The sequence below is a fragment of the Cetorhinus maximus genome, chromosome 15 (genome assembly GCF_964194155.1).
Source record: "Cetorhinus maximus chromosome 15, sCetMax3.hap1.1, whole genome shotgun sequence".
Lineage (NCBI taxonomy): Eukaryota > Metazoa > Chordata > Chondrichthyes > Lamniformes > Cetorhinidae > Cetorhinus > Cetorhinus maximus.
The window spans coordinates 20,971,793-20,996,186 of record NC_135893.1 but is presented as its reverse complement, the minus strand read 5'-3'; the positions used below and the strand labels follow the sequence as shown (position 1 = coordinate 20,996,186).

General features: G+C 43.8%; 1 protein-coding gene across 2 annotated transcripts in view; it reads right to left on the bottom strand.

The window, feature by feature from the left end:
• Window positions 1-1,077: 1,077 nt before the first annotated feature.
• pusl1 (pseudouridine synthase like 1) overlaps window positions 1,078-24,394 on the bottom strand; it is a 90,334-nt gene continuing 67,017 nt past the window's right edge. For both annotated transcript variants that reach the window (XM_078558002.1, XM_078558001.1), the window contains exons 6-8: window positions 20,608-20,662; window positions 12,039-12,201; window positions 1,078-9,308 (exon numbers count right to left, since the gene is read on the bottom strand). In XM_078558002.1, coding sequence (XP_078414128.1) covers window positions 9,277-9,308; window positions 12,039-12,201; window positions 20,608-20,662 — 250 coding nt within the window. In that variant the 3' untranslated portion in view covers window positions 1,078-9,276. The remainder of the gene's footprint in view (window positions 9,309-12,038; window positions 12,202-20,607; window positions 20,663-24,394) is intronic.

The following is a 24,394-nucleotide window of genomic DNA, read 5'->3' as shown; positions in this document are numbered from 1 at the left end:
TTTCTGAGGGCAGTTAAGAGTCAAACACATTCTGTAATGACAGCAGATTTCATTCCCTAAAGGACATTAGTGAACCAGATGGGTGTTTATGACAATTGATGACTGAGACTAGCTTTCAATTCTAGATTTATTAATTGAATTTAAATTCCACCAGCTACTGTGATGGGATTTGAACCCATGTGGCTAGAGCATTAGCCTTGGCTTCTGGATTACTAGTCCAGTGACATTACCATTACACCACCATGCTTAGGTTGTGGGCTCGTAGGATATTATGAAGGAGGAGGCAGAGTTAAGAAGAGAAACTTAGAAGTTTAGGCTTTTTCACTAAAGCTACAAAGTGTGAGTGACTGAGAGTTGCTTAATATATGTTTCATGAGTTACTTCACTCGATTGTCTCCTATTGCTTGAAAGGTTAAAGACTTAAAAGATCAAATTAATATTGAGTAAGTAGATCTGGAGGTTAACACCCGCCCCCAAAACTTACAAATCAGTGACCCCGATGTGATTTGAGATGAAATAGAAACATATATTATTTGTAACAAGGGATCTCGGTGTATCTGTCAGGCCAACAGTAGCATTAGGAAGGGAAAGCCCTCAGGGTTGTGGGATCATTGCAAACCCACCAGTGACTCAGACACTTAAAGATGATAGCTAAAAGTGTTTCTTCTCTCTACCAAGAAAAGTTGGACAAGATGTCTTAGCAATGCAGTTTTGAGCACCCTCTATAGAAAGGCGATCAAAGTAATAAAAAAGGGAAATTGTAGGTTCATAGGATATTATGAAGGAAGAGACAGAGTTAAGAAAAGAAACTTAGAAGTTTGGGCTTTTTCACTAAAGCTACAAAGAGTGAGAGTGTGTGAGTGAGTGTGTGAGGATGAGTGTGTGTGTGTGACTGAAAGTGAGTGAGTTTGTATGTGAGTGAGTGTGTCAGAGTAGAGTGTGAAAGTTGTTACAATCCCAGCTGATATTACTACCAGACCAGTCAGATTCTAGAGGGGAAGCTGAGTTGGTAGATCCTATCTATTATTTTGAAACCATGGAGGAAAGTTACTGAACAGATTCACTCAAGTCTGCTGATGAACTTTCAACACAAAGAATAAACATTTATTAAACAAGAAAAATTAACTGTATGACACCAGACAAAAAGATTGAAAAAAATCTCACTACAAACACAAGATGATGATTCAAACATTTACTATTCTTTTACCCCAGCTATATCTTTACAGGCACATACAAATTCGGAAGGATAACACGATTTACCATAACTATCTTATAATCTAATATTCAGGGTAAGTATGGTGAACCAACTGGTGAACTGTGGTCAGACACACTACACTCCAAAGTAAATGACAGATGTGACCACAGCAGATTCTATGGGTTTCTCCACAAACCACCCAGATGTTTATTAGACCATGAGCCAACCAGCTCAGTGAAACTCTGTCTTTCTCACAAGGATTTCCAATCTCCACATTTGAAGAACTTGGAATTCTCTCCAAACGTTGCTCCCACTCGGATGGTTTCAATACCTCCAGGGTTTCAATCTCGTCTTCTGGGATTCCTTTCCCCTGGAGCCCCGTGTACACTCAAACTTCGCCTTCCAAGCACAATTTCAGATCTTCCGCTGTGCCAAGCAGAGCACCACTGCCCAAGGGGCCTGCCGAAAGAAGCCATCAACCTTTGGCTGATTCCTCGGGTCTTCAGGGCTTATCTCAAGCCCACTTTGCTTCAAATCTGCTTCCCACAGCTCTTTCTTTAACTTGGAGCCTTTTTCTCTGCTCCTGTCATTTATTTTGACTCAGCAGGATCGATCTCTGATCACTGTCTTTGTCCCTGCCTGGGACCTTCTTCTGGGACCTCTTTCTGTCCCACTCCCTGGTTTGGGACCTTCTTCTTGGTTTGGGCCTTCTCCCTGCCCCGTGTCCTGCTCCCTGGAACACCTTTTCTGGAATGGCACTCCGGTTCAGGTCACCTGACCTGCAGTTTCACACTGTTTCGATTTTCTTTTCTTTCTGCGCATGTGCCAAGGGCTGGTTCTGGGCCTAAAGAAAGTAAAAATCACTAACGGCAATTGTGCGGCTATTTCCCGGCTGGCACACGCACGAAAGGCCATAAGCTCTGGCCTCTGACTGATGAGCTCGACTTAAGGTAAGTTTTTTTTACGTTTCATCACAGAGTGAGTGAGTGTATGAGATGAGAGTGAGTAAGTATGAGTGTGTGTGACAGTGAGTGAGAGAGAGAGAGAACCCTGAGACTCAGAATCACACACACACACACACACACCCCTCCCCTTCCCCTCTTGCCCCACATTCGTAGCCACACTTTTGGCCGAGGAAACCCCAGGTTGAAGGGCAATCTGTTTCTGACTGCCACTTTTGTGTGAACACCATCAAGGCCATCTTGGGAGTGTGCACCGGCAGAGGCAAACGCTAGGTCGGTGTTAGTTAATACCAACTCCTTAGCTGAGGCCCAGTCCCCTCCCTCTTCCCGGTGACCAGGACTTGGACCTGATCTGTCTGTCTCTAGCTCTGCTTCTTAAGTGAAGAGGCAAAAAAGGTTTCACTAATTAGCTCTGGTGTTTGGCACTTTTTAATGGCCATTTCTATTTTTTTTTTTAAATTATCAATTTATTTCTTTGACATTAATGTTGCTTATGTTTTCTTCATAACTTTTTTTTGAAATTTATGTATAATGTTGTGCCAAACCAGATCTCAGGCAGTTGCTACTGGGTTTCTTGTTGAAGGGGAATGAAAGGCTCACAAGAATCCAATTGATTTTTGGAGAGCTAGCAAAAGGGGCTATTTTTGCTCCAGTAAAAACAGGGAGTGTTGGAAATGCTGAGCACATCTGGCAGCATATTTGCAGAGAGAAACAGAGGTCAGTGACCCTTCATCAGAACTAGCAAAGACCACGGACCTTGAAGCATTGACTGTGGGCAGAATTGTCTGGTCCCATTGGCGGTGGGTGTCATGGCAGGCATGAGCGGACAATATGGCGAGAAGGCCAAAAATCTGTTTCACGCCAATGATTGTCCGCTCCACCCGTCAATGGCGTGCCCCGTTTCCCGCCACCGCACGCCAGGAACCTCATTTCAATACTTTAGCATTTAATTATCAGCCCCGCTTGCCGGAATCACCACCTCGCGTCACATTTACCACCCACGTCAGCCTGACGTCAGAACGGCTTCACCACTGCCTTTAAAAAGTGTGCACCTGGCGACCTGAACTTCGAGGGGAACTCGGAGGCAAGTGCACACAAACCTGTGTAGCGCTTGCGAGCATCGCCCGTAGGACATCAAGGAAGAGGCATTCGGTGGGGGCACAGGCAGCAGGCGACTGAGGGGGTCGTCCGACCCGACTGTCTGCCTCTTTTCCGCAGCTATGTTCGCGGCCGGGTGTCCCTGGAGAGGGAGCACGCGGAGTCTACCGGCAGCGTCGAGGCATCCCATGCTTGGTGGGCACCGCGGGGACTGGGGTGTTTTATTGACCCCCTTAATCACATTTTGATTTAACGTTTGTAAATTTCCTTTAAATTTTGTCTTTGTTTTTGCAGTTTCCCTTTTAAGGTGGTGCTTTTTAATTTGTCCCCAATTTTGTTAATTTAGTTTATTTGGTTGACTCAAAAGAGTTACATCTTCTTCTTTGCACCCAGTGTGGAGGGGGGGCCGGGAGGGAGGAGGACCTCCTTGTGAACCTGCTCCTGGGCCTGGCCAAGTTGGCCATTAACAGGTCCAGGCAGCGGGCGATTGAGGGGGTCGTCCGATCCCACTGTCTGCCCCTCTTCCACGGCTATGTTTGCAGCCGGGTGTCCCTGGATAGGGAGCATGCGGTGTCTGCCAGCACCATCAAGGCCTTCCATGCTCGGTGGGCATTGTGGGGACTGGGGTGTTTTATTTGTTTTGACTAGAAGGAGTAACATCTTCTTAGAACCATAGAACCATAGAAAAGTTACAGCACAGAAGGAAGCCATTCGACCCATCTTGTCCATGCCAGCCTGAGGACACCCAGGTGCCCTTTCTAATCCCACCTTCCTGCACCCGGCCCATAGCCCTGCAGCTTACAGCACTTTAGGTGCAGATCTAGGTATTTTTTAAAAGAGTTAAAGTTTCTGCCTCTACCACCAATTTGGGCAGCAAATTCCAGACACCCACTACCCTCTGTGTTAAAAAAAAGTTCTTCCTCATGTCCCCCCCCTACACCTTCTGTCACTTATCTTGAATCTATGTCCCCTGGTTCTAGAATTCTCCATCAAGGGAAACAACTTTATCCTGTCCACCCTATCTATTCCCCTCATAATTTTGTACACATCAATCAAGTCACCTCTCAGCCTTCTTTGTTCCAAGGAAAATAACCCCAACCTATCCAATCTCTCCTCGTAGCTACACTTTTCTAACCCTGGCAACATTCTTGTAAACCCTCCTCTGCACTCTCTCCAGAGCTATTACGTCCTTCCTGTAATGTGGTGACCAGAACTGCACACAATACTCCAGTTGTGGCCTCACCAGTGTTTTATACAATTCCAACATTATATTCTTACTTTTATATTCTATACCTCTGCCAATGAAGGAGAGCATTCCATATGCCTTCTTTACAACCTTTTACTTGAACTGCTGCCTTCAGGTACCTGTGTACTTGTACGCCAAGATCTCTCACTTCATCTACCCCTCTTAGTATATTCCCATTTATTTTGTAATCCCTGTAACTATTTGACCTCCCTAATTGTATGACCTCATACTTCTCTATGTTAAAATCCATCTGCCACTTTACCGCCCACTCCACCAACCCATCTATATCATTTTGGAGATTATAGCTATCCTCTACACTATCCACTACCCGGCCAATCTTTGTGTCATCTGCAAATTTCCCAATCGTTCCCCCAACGTTCACGTTCAAATCGTTAATATATAACACAAACAGCAAGGGTCCCAACACTGAGCCCTGTGGAACACCACTTGAGACAACTTTCCAATCGCAAGGGCATCCATCAACCATTACCCTTTGTTTCCTGTTACAAAGCCAGCCTTTTATCCAGTTTGCCACATTACTCTGAATCCCAAGGGCTTTTACTTTCCTAACCAATCTGCCATGCGGGACCTTGTCAAATGCCTTGCTAAAATCCATGTACACAACATCCACTGCACTACCTTCATCAACCCTTCTTGTCACTTCCTCAAAGAATTCAATCAAATTTGTGAGGCAAGACCTTCCTTTAACAAATCCATGCTGACCACCCCTGACTAGTCCATGCCTTTCACATGACAGTGAATCCTATCTCTCAGGATTGATTCTTCTAATTTGCTCACCACCGATGTAAGACTAACTGGCCTATAATTGTTTGGCATTTCCTTTGATCCCTTTTTAAACAATGGAACTACGTTTGCATAACCTTCCTAACTCTGCTGCTATGTCTTGGTGCTCCCCCGACATCCACAGCGGAGGTGGAGGCAGCCTGCTGGCTGCAATACCCTGTCTGTGATAACTTCGGTGTACGTCCTCTGGAGGGCTGAGACCTGGGGGGCCCCAGCCTGCTTTAGGCGTCCTGCTGCGGTCCAGCTGCACCCTCTTCGGCCTGTTGAGCTGGAGCTGCGGGGTCACAGGAAAAGGAGGTTTGGAATGGCTGGGAACTCCCGGAGTCACCTTGGTGGATGGCTCCGAGGTGTCGGGCTGCTGCTCCTCCTCCCTATGGGTGCCCAACGGCCTCTGGTTGACTCCTTGAGGAAAAGGGCAAGCTGGAGTGGGATCAAGCTGCCCCACACCCCTCTCATTTTGACATTGTTGAAGGCCAACCAAGGTGTCAATGTTGGAGTTCAGCCTGTGCAGCAGTGCAGGACCGATGTCCTGAACCAAGGTCTTCATGGCAGTCGCCATCCTGCCACTGTTGACCTCGATGTGTTGGCATGCTGGTACTATCACATCGGCCTGAAGGTGGACAGACTCCTCCATCATACCTTGCAATCTGAGGAGGGAACCAGACACCCCTTCCTGATGTTCCCGTGATTGCCTGTGCAGCTCCACCAACTGATTGAGGACTGAGTTTAGAGACTCATCACCGGACTCGGACTCAGAAGATTCCTTGCCTCCAGCAGTCCTCCAAGTGCCGGTGACCAAAGATGTCCCAGCCTCTGCCTGCTGTGGAACAGATTGTGTTGTGTGTTCACCAGATTATGATCCTGAGGCTACTCAACATCTAGGTCCCACCAAAGTGCATGTCGCTGCACTGTGACGGGTCAACAATGATGCTGCCCTCAGGGTATTCATCTGATGTGCTCTTGGTACTGGGGTCAGGGTCAAAGTTGCCTGAGGGCGACGTGTCAGATGTGCCTCGGACAGAAAGCGGAGATCATTAGGCAGCCGCACTGAACACAGCACGGTGGACTCAGAGTAGCGTTGAGAGAGGGACGATGTGGTGCAGGACCCTCATGTAAGTGTTGACTGCTGACCTCACCGTCACTGCAGGAACGGTCGGTATCCTCTGTGGCCAGATACAATGCTTGACTCTCGAATGGAAATGAGGACCTTAATGTCTGGCACTCCAGCCCCGGTTTGGGACCTCTCCCGGCGATTGTGCACAATCTTGTCCTGTATAAAAACAGATGGAGAGAGTGTGAACAAGGCGCATGCCAGGCCAAATGAGGAGGATGGCAGCCATGCGTGTGTGCTGAGTGCAGCCATGGACGGGATGAGGAGGCTATCTCCTGAGGAGATGAGGCCGATGGAGATGTTGAGGGTGTGTGTGCGAGTGAGTGGTGATGTCCCTTGAGCTGGCCATGAGTGAGATGCCAGTGAATGTGTGATGGGCTTGTGAGTGGGTGAGTTCAGATTGATGAGATGGTTGATTTACCCTGGTGGCACAGATGAGGTCATTCATCCATTTTCTGCACTGGATGGCTGACCTCTTGTGTGCAGTATTGGTACTGACCACCTCTGCCACTGCCTCCCAAGCCGGAGTGGTGAGGCTGATGGGCCTCCTGCGGCCGGAGCGAAGGTAGGGGACTTTGCAGCGGGCATCCATAAGGTGTCTCAGGGATCGGGGGGGTTGCAATCTTCCTGGCTTTTGGGGCCACGTCTTCAGCAGAGCAGTCCTGGGCTGCAAGCATTGAGATTTGTGGGTTCAGCTGCATTTTAAATATGGCACCCAGCGTGAGGGAGTGGCAAGGTAACGGTGTGGTGAGTCAATCAGACTCCTCCCGCCAGTGATCTGACACGTTACCTGTGACTGTGTAATTTATGAGGTGGGACTGGGACGAAATATTACGAGAACTTGCCATTGTGGCCAGTGGGTAAAATTACTTCTTTCACACCTGCTACCACACTTAGTGAAAATCTGGGACAATTCCTCTCTTCACAGATGCTGCCTGACCTGCTAAGTATTTCCAGCATTTTCTGTTTATATTTCAGATTTCTGCATCTGCAGTACTTTCCTTTTCTATTATATGCTCCTTGCTGGTCATATGTAAGTGTGGTTAGTTTCAATTTAAAATGAGAAAATATTTATCCCTCAATGCAAAGTGTAATCTTTCTGTTAACAAAGCCCACTTTTGTGGTTAGAAATAGCACATAATTATAGGTGAATTGGTTGCTGCTAATTTACTGGAAGGATTTGCCATCTTTAATTTTGGAAGTGAAACCAGGAGTCCTGCATCAATATAATATGCCACTGTTAGTTCAAGATATTCTCATCTGTACATAGGGTTGTTGTTTGCGGTGCCTGAGATTCAAGTTGTTTGGATGTTGCCATCTGGATACTGCGTAGGGCCAGGTTGAAAGAAGTGAAGTTGGTTGCATAATATGAATGACCGAGTTCTGTAGACCAAGCTGAAAGTTGGGGAACATTTTCTTTGAATTAGGAATTAGCATTTATTTGCTGATGTAAAAAATTGAGCCAAAATTCTGAAGGGTTTTCTTTGTTCGTTAAAGTTTGCTTGTTCCACTCCTCAACTCCTTGTTCCACTCACCAGACTTGCCTCCTGCAGGCCAATAGCACCTAGTCCTGGCTAATTATGTTCAAATTGATAAAACACTGTCAAAAAAAATCTCCCCAACACCAAAAGGAATCAACAAAAATTCAAAAAATGAATCCAGCCATACAGCATACGCTTCCATCTCTAAACTGTTACATTCTACCAGTAACTCACCCATCTCCTGTGCAGACTCGATGGGCCGAAGGGCCTCTTCTGCACTGTGTGATTCTGTGATCCTGGTTCCATGGAGTACCATTTGTAGCTATCCATATAGCCTCCAATCCTGTCCCTAACCACATAATCATCCAACTTTTAAAAAAAAATGTACCAACTACATTAGCTCGGAAAGTATATTGTACATCCATTAATCCCTGGGGTTATAAATACAGATAGAGATAATGTTGTGTAGATTCCAAGAATGTTGGTACAATGGGAATATTCTGTCAATGGTAATGTAAGATGAGATGGGCATCCTGCAGATTTACCTTTGAAGGCTGGAAACGGTTTTGGTGGAATCCATTTTGGAGTGTATTGGGGATGTGTTTTAGCAGAAGGGGACTTAATAGGCTGCATGGCATTTTTTTGCTCTACCTTCTCTCATGTTCTATTCCTACTCACGTTCATACATATAGCTCTTTAAAAGCTCATTATTTTTGGTACTTTCCAAGACGGATAAAAAATAGGCCTTTATCTAACATTGTATTTTCTCCACAATTTGTAACACATTTCATCAACAATCCTGAATATAAGCAAGTCTTTGCGCAACTAAACCAATCCTTTTTGTTAATAATTGTCATGTATAAGTGGCAGACATGGCACACTTGGTAGCACTCTCGTCTCTAAGTCACAAGGTTCTGGGTTCAAATCTTTGGCACAAAAATATAGGCTAACACTCCAGTGAAAGACTGAGGGAGTGCTGCATAGTCAGATGTGTCTTTTAGAAGCGACATTAAACCAAGGTCCCATCTGCTCTCTCAGGTGGATTGAAAGGTCCAATGGCGCCTGAGGAGGGTTCTCCCCAGTGCCATTGCCAATATTCATCCCTCAATCAACACCGCAAAAATACAGATTATCTGCTCATTATCACATCGCTGTTTGTGGGAGTTTTCTGAGGGCAAATTAGCTGCCACGTTTCCAAAATTATAACAGTGACCACGCTTCAAAAATACTTGTTTGGCTGTAAAGCGCTTTGAGACATCCGGTGGCTGTAAAAAATGCTAGATAATTGCAAGTCTTTTTTTCCCTTTCTTTGCTACAATAGGCTTGGAGCCAGAAATCTGTTCCAAGATACTTTACAGAGCTTGCAGACCCATCCACAATCACTGAATTACGCTTTCTTCCACTTCAAGATCTGTAAAACAAAACAAAAGGCAACGTTTTTATGGTTGCCATGACAATTCACAATTAAGCCTCTAGGGGCCCTCAAGATTTGGTTGCTAGAGAAACACATTCACTGACATCTGTTTAAGACTCACAGCTGTAACATCTGGCATGCATAACAGCGCCTGGACTGCTGGCAAACCTCAACCTCTATTAACATGCAAGACAAATATGCTTTGCACATGAACAGTGCTGAGTCTGTAGTTTAATCAGCGGTTTCAATGGAGAGGTTATGAGCAAACTACTTAAGGTGAAGCAGTACATAGAAGGCACGGAATAACATGCAATCTAAACCTAGCTGTCCCTTCCCTCAAAACATCAATATAATTTGTAGGATGCAGTGTAAACAAATGAGAAGACCTGTCAACAAAATAATTACTGTCATGATATTATTGTCCCCTGCTTTGGGAAAGCAGAAAACATGGTAGAGCACCAGTAACCAACTAACTCACTCCATAGCAGACATTTTCTGAGTGTGTGGACTGTTGGTGCTTTAATCTCTTTTCTGTTAACTTACCCCTTATTGAACTGCTTTGGTTATATTTTGCCCATTTAAAAATATTACCCTGGTCTCTTCTTTGCTGGGGTCCAGGTTGGCAGAAGCTGGCACTGATCTTTGCTGGGGTCCAGGTTGGCAGAAGCTGGCACTGACCTTTGCTGGGGTCCAGGTCGGCAGAAGCTGGCACTGACCCTTGCTGGGGTCCAGTTCTGCAGAAGCTGGCACTGACCCTTGCTGGGGTCCAGGTCTGCAGAAGCTGGCATTGACCCTTGCTAGGGTCCAGTTCTGCAGAAGCTGCCACTGACCTTTGCTGGGGTCCAGGTTGGCAGAAGCTGGCACTGACCCTTGCTGGGGTCCAGTTCTGCAGAAGTTGGCATTGACCCTTGCTGGAGTCCAGTTCTGCAGAAGTTGGCACTGACCTTTGCTGGGTTCCAGTTCTGCAGAAGCTGGCATTGATCCTTGTTGAGGTCCAGTTCTGCAGAAGCTGGCATTGACCCTTGCAGGGGTCCTATTTCACAGTTGCCTGTTGAATATAGTGCCTTGGCCAAAGCAGTAGTTCTTCAATTATAAGCCTAGGTGTTGAGTACTCAGGAGGCCATTTCGAATTTGGGGGCATCACAGCTGAGTCTGATCTCTTCTGCTCTAGATACCCACATAAGTCCACTTCCCAGCAGGAGTTTTGGACAAACTTTCCCCTTCTTAACCCAGCGATCCCGAGTCCAAGTTTAACACCACAGCAGCCACACTGGCTAAAACCAGTTAATTCAATAGAAGGAAAGGACGGAACCTTCCAGTTCTGTGTGCATCATTCACCAACAAGGCCACTTGGAGAGTCTTTATAATGACTGAGGAGCATGACAGAGCTGAACAAGTGAAGCAGTCACAAATTGGTTTAACTTTTTTTTTTGCAAAACTATTTAAACGACAATAACTTTAACTTGCTCTCCTTTATATTATTCTGTGTCACTCTCTGGGCAATGTTAATTATCTGGACTTACAAATCCAGGAATCCACCAAACTGGCTGTGACTGGTCCACCCTATTTAAATAAGAGTGTGTGTGTGTGTGTGTGTGTGTATATATGTGTATTTGCATGCATACATGTGTGCGTTTGTATATATGCCTATGGATATGTGTACATATTTGCATATACACACAAACATAAATATTAGTTTGTATCCATGCTTGTACTTATATAAATTTCCCAGAGAGATTGTTACAAGTGTACAGCACAGAAACAGGCCATTCGGCCCAATGGTCTATGCTGACATTATGCTCCACAAAGGTCTTCTCCCACCCCTCTTCATCTAACCCTATTAACATTCCCTTCTATTCCTTCCTCACTCATGTGACTACCCCTTAAATCTATCTATACTATTCACCTACTCCTTGTGTTAGTGAGTTCCACATTCTCACCATTCTTTGATAAAGAGCTTTCACTGAATTCCCTATTAGATTTATTAGTGACTATCTTATATTTACATATATATGTAATATATATGCAAATGTATTGTGTGCATCATTGTATAGTTATGTGTGAGTCAGCATGTATATCATGTGTAACAGTATTTGTATATGCGTCCTATGCCTGAACATATCTGTGTGATTGATAGTATATGACTCTTTGTATATGTGTGAATCTGTGCCTATGTAAGTATGCGAGTATCCTTATAAGAGGTGTAAATGTGAGAATAAGTGCCTGTAAATGAGTGTGCATGTGTGTCTGTATAGGAGGAGCGTATGTATACAGTACCTGTGTGTGTACATATGAGTGCCTGTATACATGAGTGTATGTGTGTGTTTGTATATATGAGTGTGTGTCTGTATTTATGAAAGCAGTTGTCTGTATGTGTGAGAATGTGTGTATCTATATATATATATATATATATGTGTCTGTGTGTATAAAATAATAAAATATATTTTTATGTGTGTGTGTCCATGAGTGTTTCTGTACATGTGTGTGAATGTGTGACAGTATGTACATGCCTGTATATATATGTGTGTCTGTATATATGAGTGAATATAAATGAGTGTGTGTGAACAAATGTGAGTATACGAGTACGAGTGTAAACAAATGTCAGTGTATGAGTGTGAGTGTACATGAGTGTGTGTATATGAGCATGTTTATTGTGCTAAGATTTCTCTCTCAAACAAGAATGAGGAATCACACAATCATCACTTTCTTGATGTTCTAGCTTCTTACCCTTTGTGTCATATGCCACATTCTTCAAAAACAGGCCATCAGGTGGGGCTATAATATTCTGGGGATAAGCCCTAGAATCCCGCACCTCGAGCAGATCTGCTATATGTCGGGGCATTAATTTGCCCTGTCCAGCAGCAACCAGAGCACCTGTCATTCTCCTCACCTAGAACAAAAACATTTTTTTAAAAACCCTTCTACCATTACACGGTTTCACATTTTGAGAACACTACCACAGTGGAGCACTATTAGCTCCATTTTCTTTTATTAGTCAGATATTTCTTATTTTGTCAATGGCTTGTGCTCCTCCAGAAATCATCTTTGGCAGCCAAGGCAGCTGACCTGCTCTTATGCCTCTTTCAGTCTTTTTCTGTAACCAGCCACAAGGCAGCAAGTTAGAGCAGCCAATGGCAACCCTTCATCTCAATCAAGCATCCAATAGATGAGACTACACCAATATCTAAATGGAACAATGAACCAGATGTCATCCAGTGACAGTCTGAAGCACCAACAGTGATAATAGTATTCTTCCTTAACACTTTCATGTAAGGGGTTCTCTGCTCCGTGCTAATTTCTGGTTATTATCACAATACGCTCATGATAATTCTTCTAAACTGTACAAATAGTAGTCTTTTTTTGTAAATCTAGCAGCCTGCAATGCTGCAGCAATGGTGCTCATGGGTTTCGTCTCCAGCCAGCTGGTTTTGGCTTATAGTACTATTTCACCATCAACACTTGTACAGTGGTTTGTGTGAATGGACCTTGAATCCCATGATCAGGAAGTACAGTTCTGCCTTTGCAGTTCTTGCATGACACAAGTCAAACAATTAAACCAGCTGGCTTCACATAGTTACATCCTTATATCACCAATTTCTCTGAAAGGAGGAAACATCAGCCGCAAGACCAGATTGTACAGGCTAAAATAACTATTACAACAATTTGTGTTTAAATAGCACCTTTTAATGAAATTAAGCAACTCAAGGTGCTTCACAGAAGTGTTATCAAACAAAATTTAGCACCAAACCACATAAAGAAATATTAAGACAGATGACCAAAAGCTTGATCAAAGAGGTTGGTTTGTAAGGATTCTTTTAAAGGAAGAAAGAGAAGGAGAGGGGTAGAGAGGTTTAAGGAGGGAATTTCAGAGTTTAGGGCCTAAGTAGCTGTAGACACGGCTGTCAATGGTGGAGCGATTAAAATAGGGGGTGTATAAGAGGCCAGAATCAAAAGAATGAGCAGTTCTCAGAGGCATGTAGGGCTGAAGAAGGTTACAGAGATAGGGAGGGCAATGAAGGGATTTGAAAACAAGATTGAGAATTTTAAATTGAGGCATTGTCGGACTGGGAGCCAGATTAGGTCAATGAGTACAGGGGTGCTGGGTTAATGGGACCAGGTGTGAGTTAGTATTCAGGCAGCAGAGTTTTGGATGAGCTCAAGTTTATGGGGGGTGGAAGATTGGAAGCCAGCCAGGAGAGTGTTAAAATGGTCAACTCTGGAGGTAACAATGGGATAGATGAAGGTTTTAGTAGCAGATGAACTGAGGCATGGATAGAGTTGGGCAATGCAATGGAGTTGGAAGTAGGCAGTCTTGGTGATGACACATGTGGTTGGAAGCTTATCTCAGGGTCAGGTACAACAGCAAGGTTATGAATGATCTGGTTCAGCTTCAGGCAGTTGAAAGGGAGAGTAATGTAGTCAATGGCTAAGGATTGGAAATTTGTGGCGAGAACCAAAGACAGTAGCTTCTATCTTCTGATATTTATCTGCTAACTGATCAACAATGACGCATCAGCATTACACAATAAGTATAGATTCAAGGGTAAACAATGTCAGACTAATGTCTTGTGGTGACTGAACAGTGAACTGTAAAACTACAATGTTAAACCTTGATCATGGCCTGCCTGATGATTTTCTTCCATTGCTTGTCTCAGTAACGTTCAATGACAGATAGGTCACCAATTTCAAGCAAATAAGTAGGAGAGTAAGATGTTGCAACTTAGATCAACATGTATGGGTTTATTCAATAGAAATATTTGCAGTACACTGCTCAAAAATATCTTCCTGTGGGTGCCTCGGTGGAACAATGCAATGGAGCAGTGCAGCATTCAGGTCTGAACCATCTGGACTCAGGCATGTTGCAATGAGGTGGGGCAGAGAGCAGAAGACAAGCACTGTATTCCCAACAGGTTATGAGGGAATACTGAATGGGCGGGATTTGAGGAAATATTCTAAGGCTGGGAATAGAGGTCTGGAATCCTGAAGATGTGAGAGGCACAATAGAAATAAAAATTCCCTTTTTCCTCGGTTGTTATTGCTGCAAAGGAAATTTTCCATTAGGGTAGAGATTTTGCCATGTGTTCCAATGATGCAAATCTTTGTGCTCAGGTAATTATAGAATAACTGCCCGGGGCCTTCCCAGATTGGTGAATCAACTCCACACTGCAGATGTTCACATGACATACAAGGGAAACGTGAAAACTTTGCCTCTCAAATGAAATTCAGAACACGGTCAATGGCCTTCACAAGGTGTCACAACTTATACAGCATTTCTGTACACGTATCTTGGGATTGGATGCAGGATGTTTAAGGAAGGGTGAGCTTGCTTTTATACAGAGTCTTATACAGAAGAGTGGGCAGTGTGGAAATCTGGGCAAACATAGCAGCCGATTTTGCCACTGAATGGTCCAACAACAGTCATGACATGAATGACCAGTTAATCTATTATTGGTGAGAACATAAGAAATAGGAGCAGGAGTAGACAATATGGCGTTTGAGCCTGCTTCGCCAGTCAACACAATCATGGCTGACCTTTGGCTTCAATACTACTTTCCCACTACTCCCCATTTTTCCACTACTCCCCATTTTCCTTGATTCCCTGAGGGACCAGTCAGTCTATCTCAGCCTTAAATATCCCAAAGATGGAGCATCCACAACTCTCTGGGGTAGGGAATTCCAAAGTTTCACAACCCCTTGAGTGAAGAAACTTCTCCTCATCTCAGTCCTAAATGATCGACCCCGTATCCTGAGACTGTGCCACCATGTTCTCGATTCGCCAGTCAGGGGAAACAATCTCTCCATGTTTACCCTGTCAAACCTCTTCAGAATCGTGTATGTTTTAATAAGATCACCTCTAATTCTTCTAAATTCCAGAGAATATAGGCCCAGTTTTCTTAGTCTCTCATCACAGGACAACCTTCTCATCCCAGGAACCAATCTAGTGAACCTTTGCTGTACCCCCCTCCAATGCAAGTATATCCTTTCTTAGGTACGCAGACTGAAACTGCATACGATACTGCAGGTGTGGTCTCACTGAAGCCCTGTACAATTGTAGCAAGAACTCATTACTCTCTCCTTCAACAAAATGTCTCGTGTTTGATAAAATGATGTATTTTGCTCTGTGCAATTGCTGCTTAATCATACTCTCAGGTGCCGCCAGCAGAGGTCTCTGTAAGCTTTCTGCCAGAAGTTTCTCAAGCACTTGTGTCCTGATGGGAGACTGTTTGGTTTGCCAATGATCACAGCGTATGTTAATCACAGTCACTTTCAACTAACACTGGAAATATGATAGGGAAGGTCTGGACACTTTGCAAAATTCACGACTGACTACAGTTAATGTACCATTAGAGTGGCAGCTCAGTTCTTGAAGGATTAAAACTGCTGACTAAAAGGCTTATTTACTTATTAGAGATTCCAACCTCAGCAGCAAAGCCACCTGAATTTGGATGGATTCAGGTTGGTTTAAAAGAACACATGGAGACCCTGCTACAGCTAAGGGGTGTGGCAAAAGGTGTGGTAGGTGGAACCAAGGCATAACAAACACTATCAATTTCCTTCATATTGACATACAGCAACTGTCTAGAACCAGTTTTCACAACTACTCACAACACATTCCAACACACATTCTAGCACAGCTGTCGCTCTGTGCTATTCCTGCTTTACACCATGCAGGGAGACTCCAGCAGCATCCCTTCTGCCCTGACTGACATTTTCAGTCATACCATTTCCTCTGACCTCAAAAGGAATTCCTCTTTGGTTTCCTCTTTCATGCCAAACAATTCTTTTCCTCTTAACAATAAATCTATAAAGCCCCAGTTTGTTTAAGATTGACCATATGTGCAGGGAGGCTCATCAAACATCTTGCTGCTTTCTTTGGCTGTTATCTGATCGACAATCACTTTCTCACCTCCAGCCTCCCCCACAGAGTCCCACTAAGACCAAGAACTTAGCCCGCCTGATCACAGAGATGAACTGCCACTTAGCTTATTGTGAAATATATACTGACGTATTTTGTATACACTGGGAAGCACCGGCGAACAGCAGCAGGCCAGCTCCCCATCAGCAGTCAGAATGTCTGTAGTAAATCCAATCATGAAGGTTGAAATAACATAAATGACTTAAAAATAGAACAATGGCACTCCTAATGACTCAGTTTGTAAGTGAAATAAATAGTGAGAACTGAGCAGTTAGGACCAGCAAGATGCTAGTTTTGATCCCTGGTCCGTGCTGTCTTGGTTCATCGCATACAGGGGCTAGTTGTGGTGCTACAATTGGTCTCAGTGTTACCATAGAATGAAAGAATGGTTACAGCACAGAAGAAGGCCTTTTGGCCTGTTCTGTCTACGCTGACTCTCTGTAAGAGTTACTCAGCTAGTCCCATTCCCCTGTCTTTGCCCCATAGCCCTGCAATTTTTTTCTCTTCAGATAATTATCCCATTCCCCATTGAAAGCCACGATTGAATCTGCCTCCACCCTCAGGCAGTGCATTCCTGATCCTAACCACTAAAAATGTTTCTCCTCATGTCACCTCTGGTTCTTTTGCCAATCATCTTAAATCAATGTGGCCTATGGTTTTCAACCCTCCCATCAAACCCTTCCGCCAGACCCCTCATGATTTTGAACACCTCTATCAAATCTCCTCAGAACCTTCTCTTCTCTAAGGAGAACATCTCCAATCTCTCCATGTCCCTCATTCCTGTCTTGGCTATGATGGGATAAACCAGCCAGGACTCCCACGTGACCTATTCTTAACCCTGCTGGAACACTGGTCACATTTGTGCTGGCCTCTGTAATGAAACATCTGAGCAAATTATTGTCTGGATGGTGTATCAGAGGGCATGCCGACATCATTTCCCAATCAGAGGTCAGCATTCTCAGGAGAATAGGGGAGAAATGACTGGCTGAGGGCTAAGACCTTGCAGTTTACCTGTATGGTAGTATGGTCACCGAACAGACTCTCCTCAAACTACCACAAAATACCAGCCCATTGATCTGTGCTCTTTATATCATGGAACCTACTATTCACCTACTTAATTCCATAGACCCAACACACAATCCACTCCCAGCCAGCAGAACATTCTTTATCACTGTATACTTTCTGAAAATGATGGTGTCAGAATCTGCAGGAAACTCCCTGTGATTTCACAGCTCCCACATTTTAAGGCCAGTGATAAAGCATATGGGAGGTCTTCTGGAGGAGTGGGTAGGGTCCCTGCCTCAGAAGCTCCCTGGGTTCGAGTCCCATTCCAGGACTTGATGGCCAAGGAAGGTGTGTTTGTAACGCAGCCAAACAGGTTGTGTATCAACCTGCAATTCCTTCCAACATATGCCAATGGCAGGCAGTAATAGTGGGAGAGATTCCTGGTCATCCGTGTATTGGAAAGAAAATTGGATCCTTTACCATCACTATTTGTAGCTCTGTACTACAATGTGCAGGTAAAAATGCATGTTGCCACAGCAACTCAGACTCATTTGGCTTGCCATCAGACTTGGCATTCGATCCCCATTTCGGTTGGGGTGGATTCAGGACCTGACTCCTTGCTCTACCTGTGGTGGAAAACGTGGTGCTGTGGGACGGACCTGCCTTCGGGCAGAGAACTGAAGAAGTTGATAAAGCACATCTGAGTCAAGTCTTTCTGTGGTATTTTGCTAAGTTTTGCCAGTGACTTTTCCACATTTCCAGATGGTTTCCTGCTTTAGAGCTGCATTGTTTGATATCACTTTTAAATTTATGTCAATGTAATGGGAAGTAGTACAAAGATAGGGCTGAAAATGTTTACAGCGTCAGACAACTGAAGCTTGTCAGCTTAACTGTGGAGCAAGCAACTGCAGTAAAAACTGGTTGACCACTAACCGAAAAGGTCATGTCTCACCAAACATATTGAGCATTTTTAAGGAATTTACTAGACCATTAGATGCAGATCAGCTGGCTGACATTGTGAACCTGGATATTCGAAAGTCCTTTTAACAAGGTGCCATGCAACAGGCTACTTTAAAAGACAGAGTCATGTGTGATTGGGAGGCAGATACTGGATTGCATAAGGAACTGGTTGCAATCTCAGACCCTTGAACAGAAGCTTGATGTTGCTGGCAGTGGCTTTGGGTGGGGACCTTATACAGCGGAGCAACTATTGGTGTCAGAACCATTGCTCTTCCCCATCTTTATCAATGATCGGAATAAAGGCGGCATGGGGACCAATGCACAAAGTGGTGGATAATACAAAAATTTATGCGGTTGATAGGACCTTGAATGCTAAAACTAGATTACAAGTAGATCTAGATTCACTGGGACAATGGACTTGTGTGTGGCAGATGTAACTGAATACAGATAAATATAGTGTTATTCACATGGGTAGAGCTGATGCCAAACATTTGTACACTCCCTGCCAACAGCTGCAACACTCAAACTCTCAAATATAATCCTAGCTAACACTGCAGTGCATTACTGAGGGTCTGCTGCACTGTTAGTTGTGCTGTCACACAAGAGAAATGTTAAACCAAGGGCCTGTCTGACTGTTCATTTGGATATTAAATTCTCACTATTCAAAAAAGAACAGGGAGTTTGATTTTCATGCTGACTGACCAAGAATGGATGGTCATCAGTGTGTCCTGGCGCAACATTTAACCCTAAACCAACACAAAGAACCAGATTAACTGGTCAATTATCTTATTACTGTTTGAGTGATATTGTGTGTGTAAAACAATTGCTGAGTTTGATTAGATATCAACAGTCACTGCACTCCAGAAAGTGTTTAATTGTATGTGAAGCATCTTGTTTCTGGGAACTGTGATAAAATGTTATGTAAATACGAGTCTTTCCAAATATGGCTGAATATTACTTACTGCCAACATTACACTAAATTCTACATACATCTTCTGTTTTGTGAAGTCAGGAATATTGCAAAATACATTGGAGAATATTGTAGCCATTGCCGCGATGTTGGTTATCGCAGCAAGACATGATACAAAGATAAGGATAGATAATTCTTAAGTATTGCTGAAAAAAGAGATTTTTTTTGTCAAAGCTTTTTGTCTTGCACTCATCAGGACAATTCGCAAGAAAATACCAATGCCAGGGGAAACAACATATTTATACTGTATGAGGTGAGAGTGCTGGTTGGTTGGCAAGTGGACTCTGATTGGTAGAGGCGTTACCATGGAGAATGCACCGGTTAATGGTGACAGACAATTAACTGCAAATCATTATTTGAAATTTAAACCAGGCAGCTTGACCCTGATTGGTCAAGACATTGCCCTGGGGAATGAACCAGCGAATGGCTGTCACTTATTTCGTTTAGCTGAAACAGGCACAATGTATGTACATGTTCTTTCTGTCTGCAAAGAGCAGGGTCCTGAGTATTCATGTATGTAGCTTCCAGTACAAGCAAATGTGCCACACTGCAAGCCCAACTGACAATCTTAAATTGGTTATCAGCATAATTCTTAGCACACTGAGGATTATGAAGCAAATGTTGTCCAATCGCAGAATCACATCTAATGTTGTACACTGTTTTGAGTTTTGCAAGCATGGGCTGGTTGGTTACGGTCCGTACTTTGCCTGTTGCGAACAGCAGGAGGCATATGCTGTTTGGTATGATCTGCCAGTCTTTGGTACGTACTGCCGACATACCTAGCATCACACTAGCACTGAGAATTATACTGACAACCAATTTAAGATTGTCAGTCGGGCTTGCAGTGTGGCGTATTTGCGTATACTGGCAGCTACATATATTAATACACAGGGCCCTGTTCTTTGCAAACAGAAAGAACATGTACACACATTGCGCTTGTTTCAGCTAAACAAAATAAGTGACAGCCATTTGCTGGTTCATTCCCCAGGGAAATGTCTTGACCAATCAGAGCCTGGTTTAAATTTCAAATAATGCTTGGCAGTTAATTGTCAGTCACCATCACCTGTGCATTCTCCATGGCAATGCCTCAACTATTCAACTGCCAACCAATCAGCATTCTCTTCTCATATATGATCTTGCTGATGAGTGCAAGACGAAAAGCTTCAACAAAAATGTCTCTTTGTCAGCAATACTCAAGTTCTGTGCTACCAAGCGACTATAGGTAATCCTAGTGTTTAAGATTTTTAAAAAATCATCATTGCTTTTGGGTATTGCTGAAAAAAAAGACATGCTGTTGAAGCTTTTCCTCTTGCACTCATCAGGACAGAATCACAAGAATACCAAATTTCAAAGGGAGCAACAATTTATACTGCATGAGAAAAGGGTGTTGATTGGTTATTATTTTTATTTGGCAATATCTCAGGCTGTTTGCATTCCGCGCTCACCTGTTTGTAGAGGAAGGATCTGCTCCTGAAGGTCAGCTCCCAGAATTCCAGGTGGCTAAGGTCAATTGAGACAAAAAGGTTGTCAGTTTTCAACTCAGGATACAAGTAAGCAATATTCTCTGAACTTATAACTCTTGATAAATGTACTTAAAACAAGTTTAGCAATTTGATGTCCACATCCTGCTTGGATAATTGGTGCCTTTCTTTTTTGTGAATGTTTTATCAATCTCTTTAGCCTGCAATATTGCCATCTTGAAATTAAGGCTCCAATTACCTGTGTTAAGCTCCAATAGCTGTTTGGCAATAAAGACCAAGACCATGACAGACTTCTTCAAACAGAGTTTTATTTTTATTGCATAAAACTCTATAGAGAGAACTTGCCTCACCTGTTTTCCTTTTAATAATCTTTATAATGATCAACCTAAATGGAATTGGTGCACTTGGTGACTGCTTTTGTGCCTTCAGAGACGGTGTGTTTGGCCAGTTCCCCTGGCATCATGAGGCAGACACTGCTCTGATCTCTCTGGCTGAGATGGTGTGGTACTTGTAGTGAATGAGGTGTGAGGCCTCGGAGGCGATGCGCTTGAAAATATCAACAACGAAGGAATTCATAGCACTCATGGCCTTGGACGAGATCCTGGTGAAAGGGTGGAGCTGGGTCAGCACCCTGTATACGTAAGTGGAATAGCTCTGCTTGCGAGATTTTCTCCACTTCTTGGGGACTTCTTGGTGACTATAGTCAGCAACTGCTTCAACGCCTTGCGCCCTTAGCCGCAGCCGCCACCTCTGGCATAACACTCGACTTGGACCAAATCAAGTCAATTATACATCCAAATGGTTACTTAGGTTGTTAACTGATAATTAGCAATTGAATTCTTTGTGAGTTAACTGTCTCCTTCCCCAACAACCTGGGCAATCCCAGCACACACTCGATAAAGCACCTCATTGCACTAACAATGACTTGTAGTTCTATCGAGTTTTTAACGTAGTCCCAAAGCACTTCACAGGATTCATTATCAAACAAAGTTTGGCACTGAGCCAAACCTTGGGTCAAAGGGCTGAGTTTTAAATAGCATTTAAAGGAGGAAAAAGAGACATGGAGAGGTTTAGGGTTGAAATTCGAGCTGAGGGCCAAGGCAGTGGAAGTCACGACCACTTCAGGCGGCTTGATTAAAATTGAATTTACTGAAGAAGCCAGGATTGGAGGAGCACAGAGATTTTGAAGAATTGTGGGGCTGGAGGAGGATACTTAGATAGGGAGGGGCGAGGCCATGGACGGATTTAAAAACAAGGACGAAAAATTTTAAATTGAGGCATTGCTGGGCTAGCATTTACATCAATCCTCAAACTGAAAACAAACTGAGATGAGTAAAAGATAATTTTGTTTAAAATGGTCTTAAATCCCATTTATCCTGATGTTACTTGCTTACAAATGATAAAGGCAGCTTAACAGTCCTCAGGAGCGATTGTTAAAATAATTATCTCCCTCAGTACTGTGTTTTCTTTTGAAATTTTAATTTATGCACTGATGTTCCACCACAGAACACCTTCGGAATCAATGCTCTGAATGAACTAAGGAAAAATCAGCTGGATGAGTTCTTGACTCTCTGACGTACGATGTTGGAAAATGGTCAGTATGGTCACCTTCGGAGTTCAGAGAGAAACTTTCAGAACTTTTTCTCTCCCTGAATTGGCCGTGAGTTTTTAAAATATTTTTTCACCCCTTGGTGGAGATTTTGTGGCTGGGTAGCATTGGGCATTATGATGCTGAGCTGTAACATTACTGTACGGGACAGGCTTGATCAACCAGCTGACCTTTTCCTGTCATGTTGGTATGTAACACAGTGCGGTTTTATGATTCCCCTCATTGTGGCTTCACATTCCTGGCTGGAGGAGGGGATAGAAGGCTATTGGCCTCTCCTTCCCAACCAGGCCACACACACTGTGCTTCATAACCATCAACTGAAGTCAGTGTCGCACCTTAGAAAGGTTCAAAACCTAATGCGGGGCTGGATAGGGAGATCGTGGCTGGAGATCTCATCGTGGTTTCTTTGTTTTTAATGCACGTTTACTGAAAACCTCATTCCTTGATCTCCACATCATAAGACAAAAGAAACTTAAAATTAGCTTGGTAAGCTTCTCACAGAAATTTCCTAATAGTCAGTAGTATTCAGACTCACAACTGAATGGGTGGCAGGCTCATGCGGAGCGCTAGGCCGCAGGTGACTGACTGACATCCCAGCCGGTGAAGAGTTTGTGACACGGTGATGTGAGAAGGGGGGAAAAAGAATTGCTTAAAACTAACAAGTGCGAAATACAGATAAACCAGAATGTTCCAGGTTCTGTTGCTGGCCTGTATTGAGTCAACCGATCTTAGCCATAATGAGGCAGCAATTCAGCCTGAGGTTACAAGTTCGGCCTGGCTCATCAGTCACTCCAGGTGGAAAGTATTAGCAGGTGGATGCCAAGTGAGGACAGGGTGCACTTGGAAATAATGCACTCTCCAGCTGAATAGTCCAGTGGCACTCACAGGCTCATGCATCTGAAATAGGGACTCAGGTGATCCAGTACCCACGGAAATGTACCCAAAATGATTCAAGATCTTCAGGAGATGAGGGCGCAGAAACCTTTAAACAAACTGACTACCATGATTAGATTTGGAACGGAAGACAGAAGAAATGATTTGATTCTACAGGCGCTTGTACTAACTAGCAAGTCTGCTTCATGGATGGGTTAAGCTGTGGGACAGCATATACCCAGACAAAGAGTGGTGATGTTTCTGGGCCTGTGCATTTTGTTCTAAATCCAAAAATATTCACAACTGCACATGTACAACATTGGCTTTTTGTTCTGTATCAAATATGTCAAGAGCTCATTTCTTGCCACACAGGGTCTGGCAGAGTGTGCCATAACCACTGAGAACAGCAGAATATATCCCAGACGACTTAAAGTATTAGAAAGGGAGTCAGGTCTTGGGCTGGTCCGAGCAGCTGGCTTTAAATACTGTACAGGGTTTGAGGCTAGAGGAGGAGGGGCAGTTGTACAGCCAGTGGACTAACAGGAGCATTTAGTGCCTCCTCCTTCAATTTCTAGGACGGTGCAATCACGCCTGGTGACTGGAAAATGAGCTGCATGAGAAATGCATCATTTCTATTCTCCTTTCAAAATGTGGACAGAAACCCGTGCGTGCACGGTGTAGTTTCTAACCCACACAAACACAGCATTTGTCCCTCACATGTGAACCACGTGGAAAGAAAGTTGAGTAAAATGCCATATTTTGCTATGCCCAAAACTGAATGGGGAGCAGGTACTGGCTGGGTCAGGCAGGAGGCGTTCATCGGCAGATCGCTATGCTTGGCCTCTCTAGTGAGGAAAATTCACAGAAAACCCCAAACAGCAGATTAATAATTTAAAGCTTCTAAATTTTGATTGGAAAGACAATATTGTAAAATTTCGAGTTTCTGGTTTACGGCTTTTATTTTTGAAAAAAGAAAAGTAATTTCTGAGCACAAGATTCCAAAACCGCACAGTTCGGCTGAAAGGCCAAACCCTTAGTAACACACGTAACATACAAAGCAAACACTGCGCAGGCAGGTTTGAACTGGGCAGCTGTGATCCGGGGGAGCTGAGTGAAATCTGTGAAAGATGTCAAAGACAGGCAGGGCTTTATATTGAGATGCTGCCTTAGTTTCTGCAATCAATTGTATTATTCCACAGGAGGCTGCTGCAGAGGAAACTGCTTCTCCCCAAGGAGCCAAAATGCTACTTATTTGCGGTTAGCAACTTT